This window comes from Cryptomeria japonica, chromosome 10, assembly GCF_030272615.1.
Source record: "Cryptomeria japonica chromosome 10, Sugi_1.0, whole genome shotgun sequence".
Taxonomy (NCBI): Eukaryota; Viridiplantae; Streptophyta; class Pinopsida; order Cupressales; family Cupressaceae; genus Cryptomeria; species Cryptomeria japonica.
The window spans coordinates 720,725,925-720,742,725 of NC_081414.1; the positions used below are offsets into that span (position 1 = coordinate 720,725,925).

Here is a 16,801-nt window from a genome sequence, read left to right on the forward strand (position 1 = left end):
CAAACCCTTTTGGAAATCCTTGGAACTCATTTGAATGAATCAAAATCCACTTTTGGTTGTAGAGACCCTTTGGGAAAATAAGGAGAGAATTTGATTTTTTAGACTGGCTGGGCTACTAGGCGTGGTAGGCCTAATTGTAGCAGCAGTTCTAAATCTTCTTAATACATCATGTCTAATGATTGGAACAGGTCACTTAACCTATAGAATAGTGAATCAAGGTATTGGAGGTCCCCTTTGTCTTAGGGAGTGTGTGTCCACCTTTGGTTGGGTGTTGTGGTTTTTGTAAGACATTATAGGATTGAGTATTGTCTAGATGGTCTAGTATGGGAATTGGTATGGAAACAACCAAATTGAAACCAATTCACCCCTTGATGTCTTTGTAGAAGTTGTAGAGTCCTTGTTTGGGGTTCTTGAGTGAAGGATCCTATCTCAGTAAGCAAGGGCTCTGCATCAGATTGGTATCAGAGCAAAGGAGTGTCCTTTGGGAAAGAAGATTAAGGCACCATGTCAGAAGGAGATGAAGAAATGCCAGGAAGGATGACCAATGTAAAATTGGCTAAGGTTGTGAGAGAACAATTGGCAGAAAATAGAGCCATGAAAAGGGAGTTAGAAAGGTTGAAGGGCAGAATGGATAGGAGGGAAGTGGAAGACTCTGGAGATGGAGATGATGGGGATGAGGATGAGACCCCAAGGTAGGAAGAAGAAGAGGTTCCTGCAGACTAGAGACCCCTCTTGAATGCTCTTAGATCCATGGAGAGGAGAACCATGGATGGGAAACTAGACCTACCTATTTTCAGTGGCAAGATGGATCTAGACTTGGTCATGGATTGGATAGAGGCTTTAACTAGCTTCTTTGAATGTGAGGAGATCCCTGAGCACCAAAGGGTAAAGATAGCAAAGTCCAAGTTGAAAGGAGCAGCCTTGACTTGGTGGAACTTTATCCAGACAGAGAAGGTGAGGAATGGTAAGAGCATGATCAATTCATGGAATAGGATGATTGCTTTGGTCAAGGAGACCTATGTACCTAAGGACTATGGAGTGCAACTTCATAGAAGAAAAAAAAATCTCAAACAAAAGGACATGGATGTAAGCACATATACTGAGGAATTCTTGAAGTTGTGCATAAAGGCCAAGACCGTAGAGACAGAGGAAGAGAAGTTGGCAAGGTACATCAATGGTCTGAAATTCTCCATACAAGATGAGTTAAATCTTCACACCCCCGGAAGTGTACACAAATGCTATCAAATAGCATTGAAGGTGGAAGAAAAATTCAGGAAGAAACAAGATCAGAACAATAGGGGCAGAAGTAGATTCCAAAAAGAAAGAGGTTCCTTTAGAGGAAGAGGAAGCAATGGCGGTTCACAAGGGGATTCAAATCAAGAGGACGGCAAAGGTGAAGGTAGCAGTAGAGGAAATTTCAGAGGTAGAAGACCAAACTTCAGAGGTAGATCACAAGGGAGAGGCCCCATAAAATGTTACAATTGCAACCAAGAAGGTCACATTGCTAGTAGGTGTCCTAAGAAGGCAAACCACAACACCATGGGAGAAAGTAGGAGCAATCTGATCCAAGAATCTGAATGCCAAAGTGTGAACAGTAGCAACACTTTTCAAAGTGTGAATGCACTTGATTCTTATGGGTATCCGGAAAGAGGTGAAGCCTTGATGATGAGGAGAGCACTCCTAAAGGTTCCTATCACAAAAGAACCCCCACAAAGGAAGGCAATATTCGGGACAACTTGCAAATCAGGAGGTAAAGTCTGCAAGGTTCTAATAGATTCAGGTTCAACTGAAAATTTTGTGTCCATGGAGATGGTGGAGAAGCTTAAGCTTAAGAGGATACCACATCCTTACCCATACAAAGTGTCATGGCTCACTCAAGGGCAGCAAGCTCTTGTGGAAGAACAATCTTGGGTTGAATTTCAGATTGGCACCTACAAGGACAAACTTCTATTTGATATAGCTAAGATGGATGCTTGTCATCTATTGTTTGGAAGGCCTTGGCAATATGACTTGAAGGCACATCATGATGGTTTTAGGAACACCTATTCTATCACCAAGGATGGGAAGGTCACAGAGCTGCTACCGTTCATGGAAAATGAAGAAGAACCTAAGGAGAAAGAGGCTAAGGTGATGTTGATAGGAAGTAAGGAGTTCATGGAGGAGGTAAAAGAGGAAGGAGGAGTATGTTTTGCATTGATCCCTATTCCTAAGAAGGAGGTTGCAGATGTAGGAGCAGCAGATCAATAAAGGAGACCTAGGATGGTTCCTTATGAAGTGTAAGAGCTTCTTGACAAGTATAAGGGTGTGATTTCAAAGGGTATGCCTAAGACCCTCCCTCCTATTAGAGAAATCAATCATTGCATTGACTTTATACCTGGAGCAACATTTCCCAACAAGGCTGCATACAAACTAACCCCTCAACAAAATGAAGAGATGGCCAGGCAGATTGCTGATCTACTTGATGCAGGTCTGATTGGAAAAAGTCTCAGCCCTTGTGTTGTACCAGCAGTACTTGCACCCAAAAAGGAAGGCACTTGGAGGCTTTGCATAGACTCAAGAGCACTCAACAAGATAACCATAAGGTATAGATTCCCTATGCCTAGAATTGAAGACCTACTTGATTGTTTAGGAGGGGCAAAATATTTTTCAAAAATAGACCTTAAAAGTGGATATCATCAAATTAGGATAAGGCCAAGAGATGAATGGAAAATGGCCTTCAAGACTAATGAGGGTTTATATGAATGGAAAGTGATGCCATTTGGCTTATCCAATGCTCCTAGCACTTTTATGAGGCTAATGAATGAAGTGTTGAGTGATTTTATAAGCAGATTTGTGATTGTCTACCTAGATGATATTCTGATTTTTAGCAGCACCAAGGAGGAGCACATGCAGCACTTAGAATTGGTTTTGCGGAGGTTACATGAAGAGCAGCTAATGATCAATTTGGACAAGTGTTTGCTCATGCAGGAGGAGATCATTTACCTTGGTTTTTTCATCTCACAAAGGTGAACTCAAAATGGATCAGGATAAGGAAAAAGCTATACTCACTTGGCCTACTCCTAGAAGTTTGAATGATGTTAGGAGTTTTCATGGTCTTGCAACATTTTATAGGAAGTTTATCAAAGGTTTCAGTCAGATTTCTGCACCTATGCTTGAAACCATAAAAATGGGGCAGAAATGTAAGTTTATGTGGACCCAAGTAGCAAATGAGTCTTTTGAGTTTCTTAAGAAAAAAGTTGCAGAACACCCAGTCCTAGCCCTCCCTAATTTTAATAAGGTCTTTCAGATTGAGTGTGATGCTAGCCATGTAGCTATAGGGGTTGTCTTGAGTCAAGAAGGGAGACCTATTGCTTTCTATAGTAAAAAACTCAATGATGGTAAGAAGAGGTATTCTTCCTATGACCTTGAGATGTATGCATTGGTCTAGTCCATAAAGAAATGGAGGCACTATCTTTTGCCTAAAGAATTTGTGGTTTTCGCTGATAACAAGGCCCTAAGTTTCATCAATAGTCAAGAAAAATTGAATCACCAGCATATGAAGTGGGTAGAGACCCTACAAGCCTTCACATTTTCTTTGAAGCATAAGAAAGGAGTCACAAATAAGGTTGTTGATGCCTTAAGCCGTAGGGTACTCACATTGTCTCATATTCAATTAGAAAGTGTTGGAATTGATGCTTTGAAGACCATGTATGAACATGATGCAGATTTTGGTGAGATATATGCCTCTTGTACTAATTTGGATTACAGGTATAATGTGGAATTTTCTGAGTTTTTGTTGTAGGAAGGATTGTTGTTCAAAGGAGGTCAATTATGCATCCCTAGATGCTCAATGAGATTGAATATTATCAAGGAGAAACATAATGGTGCAATGGCAGGTCATTTTGGGTTAGATAAGACCCTAGACCTTGTAAGGAGACACTATTTTTGGCCAAGGATGCAGACTGAAATCAGAAAGTATGTGGAATCTTGTGTGGTATATCAAAAGGCTAAAGGGAGGTCTACTAATGCAGGCTTGTATCAACCACTCCCCATTCCATCTAGACCATGGGAGAGTGTAAGTATGGACTTTGTCATGGGGCTGCCTAGAACTCAAAAAGGTTTTGACAGTGTTTTTGTTGTTGTGGACAGATTTAGCAAGATGGCACACTTCCTTCGTTGCAAGTCAACAAATGATGCTTCATACATTGCAGCACTCTTCTTCAAAGAGGTGGTAAGAATCCATGGATTACCTCTCAATATTGTTTCAGATAGAGATGTGAAGTTTGTAGGTCATTTTTGGTGTACTCTATGGAGAAAGCTAGGTACAAACTTGTCTTTTTCATCTGCATACCATCCCCAAACGGATGGACAAACTGAAGTTGTCAATAGGACCCTTGGAAATCTTCTTAGGTGCTTGACAAGAGAGCATGGAGAGAAGTGGGATATTATCCTACCACAGGCTGAGTTCTCATACAATGACACCATTAATAGGAGTACTGGTAAGTCCCCTTTTTAGATTGTGTATGGTTTGAATCCAAGAGGTGTCCTAGAGCTTAGAAACCTGCCCTCTAATAGTCAAATCAGTGTTGAGGGTGAAGCTTTTGCTGAAGCAATTAAGGAGGTTCATGAACAAGTCAAATCAAACCTTCAAAGGTCAAGTGAACAGTATAAGAAACATGCAGATCAGAAAAGAAGAGATTTGAGTTTTGATGTTGGAGACCTTGTATGGGTCTATCTCAGGAAGGAGAGGTTACCAAAAGGAAAACACCCATTACCCAATGGGTTGGGGTTGTCACCCATCTTTAATATTTGTGATCTAACACCATATAAAGGTCTTGATGTTGTAGCTATAAGTGATGATGATCTAGAGCAGCAGACTGATGCAAACTTTCCCAAGCATGAACCACCTACTCTCGAGAAGGTGTTGGATACTAGAGTGGTTAAGAAGACAAGGAACAAAGAATACAAATAGTATTTGGTCAAGTGGAGAGGCAAACCTGATAATGAGGCTGTATGGATGGATGAACAGCAGATTCAAACTCATCGCACCACCTTGCAGCAACTCATCTCAAGTGGACTTGAGATTTCTTATCCTCGGGAGTATGATGCAGGGGCATCTACACATCAACCACCAAGTGATCTTGAGGAGCAAACATAGGTGGAGGAGTTTAGTTGGATTTATGTCTTGTTTGCATATTTGATGTTTTTCCTTATTGTAATAATCATACCCTACCTTGTAAGCCAATACCTTAGGTAGGTGTGTTATAAACCACCTTGGGTATTTGGTAATTCAGGTTATTCATGCCTTGAAGGCATTTTTAGTGCATTTGAAGAGTTTTAAGTGTATTAGGAGTCTAATATTGTTTAGGTGTGTTTAGGAGGACAAAATGTCAAAAGTTGTCAAGCAAATATGACAACTTTAATGCAAAAATGCAACTTCCTCCAAACTACCATGTTAGTTCCTAAAAATAGTTGATAACTATTAGGGGAGTCATAAAAGGTCAAATTCCAACTTTTGGCAGGGTTGTTTAATGTTGAAAGTGAAATTTGGTATCCAAAAACACAATATAACTGTGATTTTCCTGCACCTTTGCTACTATTCTCAGAATTTCATATGGTACGAACATCTCCAGATCCCAAAAAATGTGTGATGTGAAAGACCATTGAGTCACCTTTCCAATGCCTCAAATCTAAGGTCCTAACTCTTCTGGAGCAGGTAAAAAAGTCCATTTTTGTGAAGGTGCCTCGGAATTGACAGTTTACCTAGGGTTTGATAGCAAAAATGAGTTTTTCTTGCTGATACCTCTCTAGGTTGGAACGGCCTTTGGGGTGAAGCAATTTAAGACAATTTATTTTAATATTTCCAAGACCTTTTGTAGGGAAGTGGTCGGTAAAGGTGACGGTTTAAAGGTTTAGTGGTGGGCATCTCTATGTGACCACCTAGGCTGATTATGCATCTGACTCCACAAATGGTGATAGCAATGGAACCAAGGGCTATAACTTGGTATTTTATGTTGTATACATGCCCCCCACATGTCTTAGGTCTTATTTTTCCAAGACAGTAGGTTTTGAACATACTTCCTTTGTTAACGAGACCTAATTAGGGCTATTAGGCCTAGGAGTGGTGTTGGGTTTATGACCCCTAGACATTTGATCTGTCCAAACCCTTTTTGAATTCCTTGACACTCATTTGAATGAATCAAAATCCACCTTTTTTTGTAGAGACCCTTTGGGAAAATAAGGAGAGAATTTGATTTTTTAGACTGGCTGGGCTACTAGGCGTGGCAGGCCTAATTATAGCAGCAGTTCTAAATCTTCTTAATACATCATGTCTGATGATTGGAATAGGTCTCTTAACCCTATATAACAATGAATAAAGGTATTGGAGGTCCCATTCGTCTTAGGGAGTGTGTGTCCACCTTTGGTTGGGTGTTGTGGCCTTTGAGTCCTGAGAGGTTTTTGTAAGACATTGTAGGATTGAGTATTGTCCAGATGGTCTAGTATGGGAATTGGTATGGAAATAACCAAATTGAAACCAATTCACCCCTTGATGTCTTTTTAGAAGTTGTAGAGTCCCTGTTTGGGGTTCTTGAGTGAAGGATCATGTCTCAGTAAACAAGGGCTCTGCATCAATGTCACGCTCTCACTGATCGATTTTGGCCTACAAAGCTATGTGGTATCATATTTTGTACACCTTATTTTATGTATTTTTTTGATGGAATATGCAAGTCATTTAATTTTAGATTTGTTAAATTATGTTTAATATTATCTGCTAGTATCTATTGTGTTAATTTTGTTTGTTTTAGGGTACCCCCTCTGTGTCTAGGCCTCTTCCTCAGCAAAAGAAATATTTGACAATGCCTAAACGTGGGAAGAAGGCAATTGAACACATTTTTAATTGTACAATTGTTTAAAAAGATTGAAATTGTCTTAGTTGGAACTTGTAGATTGATTAGTGTTTTTTGTTTGTTTTATATACAACGGCCATTGGGCTTTGTAGAATTGTTGAATGCACCTTATACGCTCGAGGATCTAGAGAGGGCAAAGGTATGTATCTCTACTTTATTTTCTTGATTTGATAATTATATGCACGTGTACATGTGAACTTGTGATAAATTATAATCTTATCATTTTTCATATAGGAAAATCCATAGTTGCTTCATCAATGGCAAGCCCTCCTCCATGTACTGGAGAAGCATCTCAAGCTCCGGTACACTTTTGTTTTATATATTGCATTAATTTTATTTAACCTACAATACTTATCATTATATTAATTGTACTTAATCTTTAATCATTTTTTGTATAGGTAATAGCCACAACTGCTCCATCAATGGCGAGCACTCCTCAGACTACTGGTGAAGCATCTGAGGCTCTGGTACACTTTTGTTCTCTATTTTGTAAATTTTTAGTGTTTTTGATCAATATATGTTAGTACATTGTGTAGTCACATAAATCTGTCTAGTTTAATTAAATGAATATTTGCTATTTATTTGATTAAAAATCCACTAGCCATCAGCTAATTAAATTAATATTTAATTAATTCATCTTCAATCATTCTCCTATTAATTAAATAAATTATTCAATTTATTTTAATTAATTCATTAAACCAAAATTCACAATCAATTAAATGAATAAATCTTATTTATTTCATTTAACCCCCTTTCCTCTTTTAAATAAATTAAATAAAACATTTATTTAGATCATTAAAATCCCCCCACCCCCCCCCCCCCCCCAACTTGCATTCTCCTAAAAATGCAACTTGCACCTATTTCTTGAAATAAATGAATTTTATTTTAATAAAAATCATATTTTCCCTCAACCACCAAACTCACTTGCAATCCTAACCCCCTTCTAGATTCTTCTAACCCCTTCCTAATTAGCCTAATCCACCCCCTAAATAGTGTCACATTCCTAAGCAACTTGGAGTCACTTCTCAAAGCCCTCAAAGTCTTTGAAAGACATTTAAGGCTTTAAGTCTTCAAATGGTTAACCTCTAAAGTCTTCCAAACCATTAAAGGCTCTTACATGACCATTTATGGTTAAATCCACTTGCACCCATGGTTAGGGACTTTGACCCCTAAGTCAACCCTCATGTAACCCATGTGTCTCCTCAAGTATTTATTGCTTTGACCATGGTTATCCTCACTAACTCTTGCACAAGAGTTCATTCATAGGATAAAAGCATTATTCTTTCAATAATGAATTTATTCACTCAACCCAACCTTAACCTTACCTCCCAAGTTAACCCTCAGGTCATGTCAAGCATTTAATGCTTCTTCCCTCTCCTCTCAACCCATCTCATGTTGACACTTGTCATCATGGGATTGGGTTGAAAGTCTCACATGGATTGAATACCATTCAATCCTGACCCTTGTTGAGATTACTCAATCTCAACCATCCATTGCTCCATTTTACCTATAAATAGAGCTCACATTCCTCATTTTCAAATCCTCAAGCATTCTCAAGCATTTAGCATTCTTAGCCATATTTCTGAAAACTTGTATGCATTTACATTATAGTCTTTTTAGAAAGAGCATTTAGCATAAATCACATATATTGTCATTTTGGACTAAAATAAATCTTAGTTCATTTCATAGCATGTCTAATTAGTTTGTTTTACACTTGCATAGCATAGTTAAAACATTTCAATCTTGAACCTCCATAAGGCATCCATAGTGCAAAAAGCTGCTGAGAGCTACACTAATTTGGAACTTGGAGAGGAGAGGAACAAGGGAGGAGGAGCTACAAGCATGGTGGAAGGCATTTGGAGATGTCTTCTTGCATTTATTTTCATAGTTAAATGCTTTATTGTGTTTTTAGTGTCTCTCTTGGTCTGCCTGCTTAGAATAGTCTTTGGTTGATTAACACTAACTCTCTTTGTTTTGTTGTGTTTTTAATGTGTTGTCTCACCACATGTTTTTCTAACCATCCTTTTTGCAGAGCATCATTTGGTGAACCCGACATGAATCGAACACTCAACCTTTTGATCTAAAAAAAACTACTAATTTTTTACTATTTTAATTGACACACGGGTCGCGCTCTTGCGCTTTTGTTCTCGCTTTAGCGCTATCGCAATTTGATATTTTAGCGCTATTGTTCCCCCAATAGCGCTATTGTCCCCAAATTGGTGCTTTTGTTTCTATTCTAGCACTATTGACCCTCAAGTAGCGCTATTGTTCTAGTATTCGCACTTTTGACTCTCTGTTTGATAGAGGAAACTCTGTTTAACAGCATTTGTTTTAGCGCTTTTATATTTATTGTTGTGCTTTCGTCTTAAATAGCGCTTCTATTCTCACAGAGTAGCGCTATTGTAATAGAGAGTTGTAAAAAATACCTTGTAACCAACAAATCAAAAAAAATTAAGCTTGTAGAGGCCCACCATGTATGCGGATTTTGCTAACTTTTTGCTTTTTATGCAGGTTTTGAACTAACCCCATTTTCTTAGGATTTTAGAAATTCACTTCCTTTTTCTTGCAAGTTAGGCAATTTAAAAACTTCATTTTGGTGTTTAAAACTCAACAAAACAAACTTTTCTTTTCTTGCAACTTAGGCAATTTCAAAACTTCATTTTGGTGTTTAAAACTCAACAAAACAAACTTTGTTTTTCTTGCAAGTTAGGGAACTTCAAACTTCATTTTTGGTGCTTAAAATCAACAAGACAAACTTTGCTTTTCTTGCATCAAACTAAAATTCACAATCCACACTTTGTTTTGGGCAAACTAAAAAGAACAAGCCACTTTTCCTTCAAGCTCAAAGCAATTTTCCTTCAAAGAAAAATGTGCTCTTAATTCAGTTAACCAGGATTTCCAATTCCTATATTACAACACATTTTGTCATTGAAGGATAAAAAGAACACCATGATTGTTGGAGCAATATCTCCAAAATAGTTAGATCACATTGCCATGATGAGCTAAAAAGAACAAGTGTCTTTTGTGTTTGGCATGCTTGTGCAAAAATTTTGTCGAGTGGTCCTACTTCTAACACACACTATCCTCTCCCTTGGCTTTCCTGGTCCTAGGTGCAAGAGAAAAGTGTTAGTAACACTCAAAGTTTTATATTTTTAAGAGAGGTCTGCCAAGAGACACATCACTCTTGGGAACGACCTCGCGCGGTAAATTCTTTGAGCTGCTATAGAAATTAGGTGTGAGTGAAAGTTGTAGCCTTGAGTATAGTTGTTCCTACAGTGTAACTTGTCGAAAGGACAAATGGGCCTCAGCACAAGTTACAAGGCTCTTAAGTGAGTCACTACAGAATGAACTTATGTCCAAAGACATCAAAAATTACTAAACACCTTTATGTAGTAGCCCACTTGTTCTATTGATTGAGGATATTTGTGAGAAGTTCAGTGCAAGAGCATAGAAGGTTTTGCTCCCAAGATACTCACCATACATATTTCCTTGAGTAGAAACATAGCTTTTTGAAAGGTTACTTGTAGCCTGATAAAAGTGGTGACTCCCCAATCATAGGGATCATCTATTTGTTATGCTCGTGCAAGACTTAGTATATCACATCCTTACTTGCCACGACAGGATTCATAAGGTATGTAGTACCAAAGTTGAAGAAATATCAAGATGTGGGCAGAAATTATCGCAACAGGTCATTTGACCTTAGGGATAAAGAGTGTTTGAAGTATCTTCATTTTGTGTCAAGATCAGTGATAAACTGAGCCAACTTCAGGTTTTTTGGAAAAACATACTCAAAAAAATTTGGAAGGAAAGGGTCATAAAAGTCCAAATATTGGGTTAATCTAGACCCACACTTATTTGTGCCTTTCGAGGCAACATTCTTTTGTTTGTGTGCTTGCTTTGTTTTCTTGTCAAAGAAAAATAAAAAATCAGTTCCAAAAACAAGTATTCATCCAACACAAACATTTTCAAAAACCAAAGATAAAAAACAAAGTGCAAACAACAAAAGTATCAAACTATATAACCATTCTTCACATTTTGAGGGTGAAGAATCTTCATCAACATATCAACTTGAAGAAAAGACCATTGAGCTCAAAGGCTTTCATCAAAAGAAGGAAATTATTCTATCTTAATAGACAAATCTTTGTCTCACATAGAACCTTCTTACATCACATGCATCTATATCTTCAAGGAAAATCAAATGAATTTGATCAAGAGTCTTTAAACCATAGAGCTTTTACTCAATATAGAGCTTTGAGTTATCATAAAAACAAGGGAGGCAAAATCAATCATGCCTTCTTTCCAAACATTTGCATCACATATAACTCAGCTAGGGAAGAACCACCAACCCCTAAAAGAGAAGAGGAAGAGTTTGTTCCTTTTGTGACACAAAGTTTCTATTGAAGTTAACATTTCATCCATTCTCACATTCACACATCATCAATCCATTCCAACTCTCGAAACATAAAGAGGTTTTTGTCCTAAGTTCTCTTTCGATATTGCCTGAATCAAACACAACACATCACTTTTTAGAGTGTCTCTACATCTAGGATAAACTCATCCTAAGAGGCATTTATATGCGGGTTAAAACTAGTCTATGAGCGAATCCTCTCATTACTAGGTAGTTGGGTCTTTAACACATCTCAGATCTTTCTAAACCTTATCATATCAAACATTGACAACCAAACACAAACAAGCAATTCAAGGAAAAACTTTTGTCACATCTACCTTTAGTGCTAGAGATCTGTATGCAAAACACTCCATCACCCATTAATCTCTCATTTCATCACCAACTCATAATCATTTTCACCAAACTTCAACAAAAACTTGTAAACAAAATGGCTCAAACCAGATCAAGATCTAGACAACTGGAAATTGAGGAAGAAGAGGAGGAAAATATCAATGAATTCCAAGAAGCCCTTGGAGGAAACCCAAATGATGAGAATCCCAGTACTCCTACTCCTACATCAATAGAAAGGGCTTAACACAACCCTCTCTTTAATCGACTTTTTGACGAAATACTCAAGAGCAACATTGATGCTCACTTTTTAAGACTTGCCCAAGAGGGAGCCAAACTACCCTCTGAATTTGATACTGCACAACAAAGGAAAGCATCAGAATGCCAAAGTCATAATGAAGATGAAAGAGGTCAAGATCACATCAGATACAACCTTCATCAAGGAAATCCCCCTCCTCCTCCTCCTCCAAATGACATTGACATTTTGCGGCAAGAAGTCGAGAATTTAGCCCAACAACTCCACAGTGGTGTGAAAACAAACCAGTTTTCACTTAATGATATTTGTCCCTATCACTACGATAGGAATCTACACATGCCACCTTTTCCACGAGGGTTTGAAATACCTAAGTTCAAAAAGTATCGAGGAAAAGGAGACCCTCATGATCATGTTAGAGAATTTCATTCAGCTTGCCTAGAAGTGGCATATGAGGACACATACCTAATGCGAATTTTTCCCCAAAGTTTAGGAGGGACAACCACATCATGGTTTTCCCGACTGCCAGGAAGCATTAGGACATTTGAAGAATTGGTCCAAAAATTCCTTGCACATTACTCACATAACATTGAACGTGATATCACCATGGTCGATCTGTGTAACACTAAGCAAAAACCAGGATAGCTATTTTTCAGTTTTCCTGCAATGATGGTGTCAAATGTCTAGTAGACGTTCTCTTCAGTTACCTGAACAAGAATTGGTGGAAATATTTATTTCCAACCTAAACAAAGAAATGGAATTCCACCTAGACATGAAAGGCACAGAATCCTTCAAAGACATGATCACCAAGGGTTTAAAATATGAATGGGCTCTCATCAAAAAAGGGCTTATCTCGATATACAATGAACCAAAGGACAACCCTCACCCGCGCTTCAACAGTGATAAACCTAACTTCTAGAATAAAAACAAAAACATCATCAATGACAGGGTTGTAGATGCAAGGACTATCAAAAGTGCACAACCTGTAGTCCGATTTGCAAGGCAAAACCCCCCACCCAAGAATAACACAATTGCTCCCCCAAATCAAGGACGCAATGTACCTCAAAAGGAACCAAGACAACGCCAGCAAAATTATACCCTTAGGGGAATCTTTGAAACAGTGTTACGTCAGTTGGTTTCTTCAAATCTGGTAACCTTACCAAAGACATCAAATTATGAACCTCAAGTCAAACCTTCATGGTGGAGGGACAATGAACATTGCGAATTCCATCAAGGGAAAGGGCATAAAACAAGCAATTGTCACAAATTAAAAGATCTTATTCAGGATCTAATCGACCGAGGCGAGATTGAAATTGAAGGACACGACCCAAAAACTACAAATAATGATCATCCTATGTTTAAGAATCCACTTCCATCACAAGATAAAATGGGTCCTTCCACTTTAGGTCGAAACACAGATACCACTGATTATACGCGAGCTGCCTATAATTACACTATGAATCACCTATATGATGCCAATGAACAAATTGCAACCATTACCATTAAAGATCCAAGGTCTACTTGCAATTTTGTTACACATCATGGCAAGATCACCATTAAATCAGCTCTACAAGGCCCAACTTCCATCCCAAAGCAGTATAACCTTGTGGAACAGTTAGATAAGATGCCCACACTTATATCCATCTTAGAGTTGTTGCCCCTATCTCCATCTCATAAAAAAATCTTGGATCAAGCTCTCCAAGAGGCGTTAGTCCCTGCAAATCTAAATACTGATCAATTCTAAGCTATGGTTGGAAATCTAAGGTCCTCGCCATGTCTCACTTTCTCTGAAAGGGACAATACATCCTTCCAACAACCTCATAACGCCTCACTCCATATTGAAGGATTTATCAACCAACATAGGATCAAGTGAGTCTTGATTGACAATGGAGCAGGCCTAAATATCTGTACATTACAATTGGTCACAGCATTGGGATATGCAATTGAATCAATGGATCCCCACAAAAAGATAACCATAAAAGCCTATGATGATGCAGAGCGTTCATCCAAAGGTGCAGTTGTGTTACCAATCCGAGTGGGCCCAGTGGTGAAGCACATCATATGTCAAGTTCTGGACCTTCCTCTGCTATATAATTTGTTGTTAGGAAGACCTTGGATACATGCCATGCAAGATATTCCATCCACCTACCACCAATGTCTAAAGTTCCCTCATAACAGTGTAGAAATTACATTCCTAGGTGATGCCAATCCTTTTGCATATTGTTACAATATCAATTATCAACCAGAGATTACTGTTCCCAACAATAGAGAAGCCATCTCATCCACCTCATATGTAAGTCTAGCCTCTCTTTCTAGTTCAAACACCACTATGCCCAAGCAAAAGAAGCTCAAGATGAAAATGGCAGAGGAAGGTCCTAGAGAGTACAATCTAAGCCAACTCTTTTGTGTTGGACAAATACCCACTTCTCCTAGAACTCATGATAAACCTCAACAGTTACTTCAAACACCACTGGTCAAGCCAGCATGCACTTTAACGCCTTTCATCCTTGGAAAGAATCAAGAGGAAGAGACCAGAGATGTGGACTTGGCAGAATGGATCTATAAAGATCCTATCACCACAAACATCACACAAGCTAAGCTTCCCACTGATCAATATGGAAAAGGCCTTCCCATTATGCAAAGAATGGGTTATGATGCTCAGAGTGCCTTGGGACCTTGCAAGAAAGGATGACATGAGCCGCTGTAGCCAAAATTAAAGCCCAAAGATAACACAGGATTAGGCTTTCAAAAGGAGATCCTTCCTAAGCTCATATTCAAAGGGAAACCCAACAAACCTCTATATCAGCCTACTACAAACATAATGAGGTCACCCTTCATTATATTAGTAGCACCACACACCATACCAACTACCCCACTAAGGCTAAGAATTCCAGCAATACCATCCACAACACCAATCATACCACCAATCAAACTAGCAACCCCATCGATAGCACCAACTGCATCAATAGCACCATTAGCAGTATCAGAACCCCCATCAGTATCAACAACACTGGCAATTCCAACAGAAGCAACAGATTCAACAACGTTGATGCTACTAGTATCGGATTCACTGATCCCAATAATCCTTCCTACAACACCAATCATTTCATCTACAATGGTACATCAGCTGATCACACCTGCAGTGTTTAACTCAAAGGATATCCTGATATGGTATAGTAATTGGATACTGGAAAGTGACTCAAAGACTGACTCACATGAGTGGGAATTTGATTTAGTACATCTCAATACTTCAGATGAGGAAGATGCGTCACCACCTCCACCTCACAAAGAAATCATTTTTTACGGAGAAGCGCAAATTAATACCTCTTGGGTTCCTGAACTAGAAACATCTTCCATAGACCCTACGTCACATCCTACGCCTGATTCTGACAGGGAGAGTACCATCAACGACCTTCACCACAACGTCTTGACCCTCACTAACACATCTTATGAACTTAACCTGATCGATGAGGTAATGCCCATTATCCATCCTGAACTCATCGAATGGAACCAATCTAATCCCCCATGCCTTAACTACTTCCAAAACGATGAGGTGATCATTGATTTTTTGGAACTATGGGATAACATACCAAGCGGGGATCACAAAGTTGGATTCGCCATTGAACTTAATAGTGCAACCTACTTTGGAGTGGATGCCAAATCTTTCAACTGCAAAACTATAACAATAAAACATGGATCTTCCAATGAAAACCACACTATGGCACTGTTTGATCCCACAAAAGTAAAAAGAAAGAGTGTATCCAATGATGAAAACCTCTCTGAGGCGCCTGAGGATGAAAGGTTTGACATCCTCCCCTCTAGTACACAACAGGAACAATCAACAATCCTTATTGAAGAGACAAAAGAATACAATGTGGGGACTCCTAAAACTCCTCACCACATACATCTGGCATCTCTTTTAACTCCAGAGGAACAGCCTGAGTTTGTTGAATTCTTCCAAAAATGCCAGATCAACTTTGTTTGGTCATATGTAGACATGCCTGGTCTTGATCCTGATTTAGTCATGCATCACCTTGTCGTAGCAGAAGGAGCCAATCCTGTCAAGCAGAAGCTTTGCAAGATGCATCCCCAGATCGCGGTACTCATCAAAGCAGAACTTAAGAAACTCTTGGATGTTGGTTTTATTCGACCAATTGATTATGCAGGTTGGATCTCCAACATTGTGCCTATCAGCAAACCAAATGGGGGTGTCCATATCTATACTAACTTCAGGGATCTGAACAAGGCATGTCCTAAAGATGACTTCCCCCTCCCAAACATCGACATAATAGTGGACCTAACAGCAGGACATGCCATTCTTTCTCTCATGGATGGATTTGTAGGGTACAACCAGATAAAGATTGCACCAGAGGATTAACATAAGACGACCTTCGCATGTCCATGGGGAACATACTGCTGGAATGTAATGCCTTTCGATCTAAAGAACGTAGGAGTGACCTATCAAAGAGAAATGACCACCATCTTTCATGATATGATGCATACTATAATGGAAGATTATGTTGATGACTTACTGGCAAAATCACTCACAAGAGAAGGTCATCTAGACATATTAGAGAAAATCTTTGACAAATTGGAACAATATCATATTCGACGCAACCCAAAGAAATGTGTCTTTGGAGTAACCTTAGGGAAACTTCTAGGATATATTGTCTCAAGCAAAGGTATTGAGGTCGACCCAGCAAAGGTCAAAGCAATCATAGACATTCCACCTCCAAAGAACATTAGTCAGCTAAGGACATTACAAGGGCGGCTACAATCCATCTGAAGATTCATTGCACAACTGGTAGATAAGTGTCACCCTTTTACACACCTGTTATACAAAAACATCCACTTTCAATGGGATACTAGATGCCAGCAAGCATTCCAAATGCTTAAAGACTATCTCATGAATACACCATTGTTGAT

The 16,801-nt window shown here is 38.8% G+C and overlaps 1 protein-coding gene across 1 annotated transcript; it reads left to right on the plus strand.

Annotated features, from left to right (window-relative positions):
* Window positions 1-765: 765 nt before the first annotated feature.
* On the plus strand, window positions 766-2,247 carry LOC131859152 (uncharacterized). Its single transcript, XM_059212710.1, has one exon. It carries the CDS (start codon window positions 766-768, stop codon window positions 2,245-2,247), a length of 1,482 nt encoding a protein of 493 aa, XP_059068693.1.
* The last annotated feature ends 14,554 nt before the right edge of the window (window positions 2,248-16,801 follow it).

Coding starts and splice junctions, on each gene's coding strand:
- LOC131859152 (XM_059212710.1), top strand. CDS start 766: ATGGATGGGAAACTAGACCTACCTATTTTCAGTGGCAAGATGGATCTA.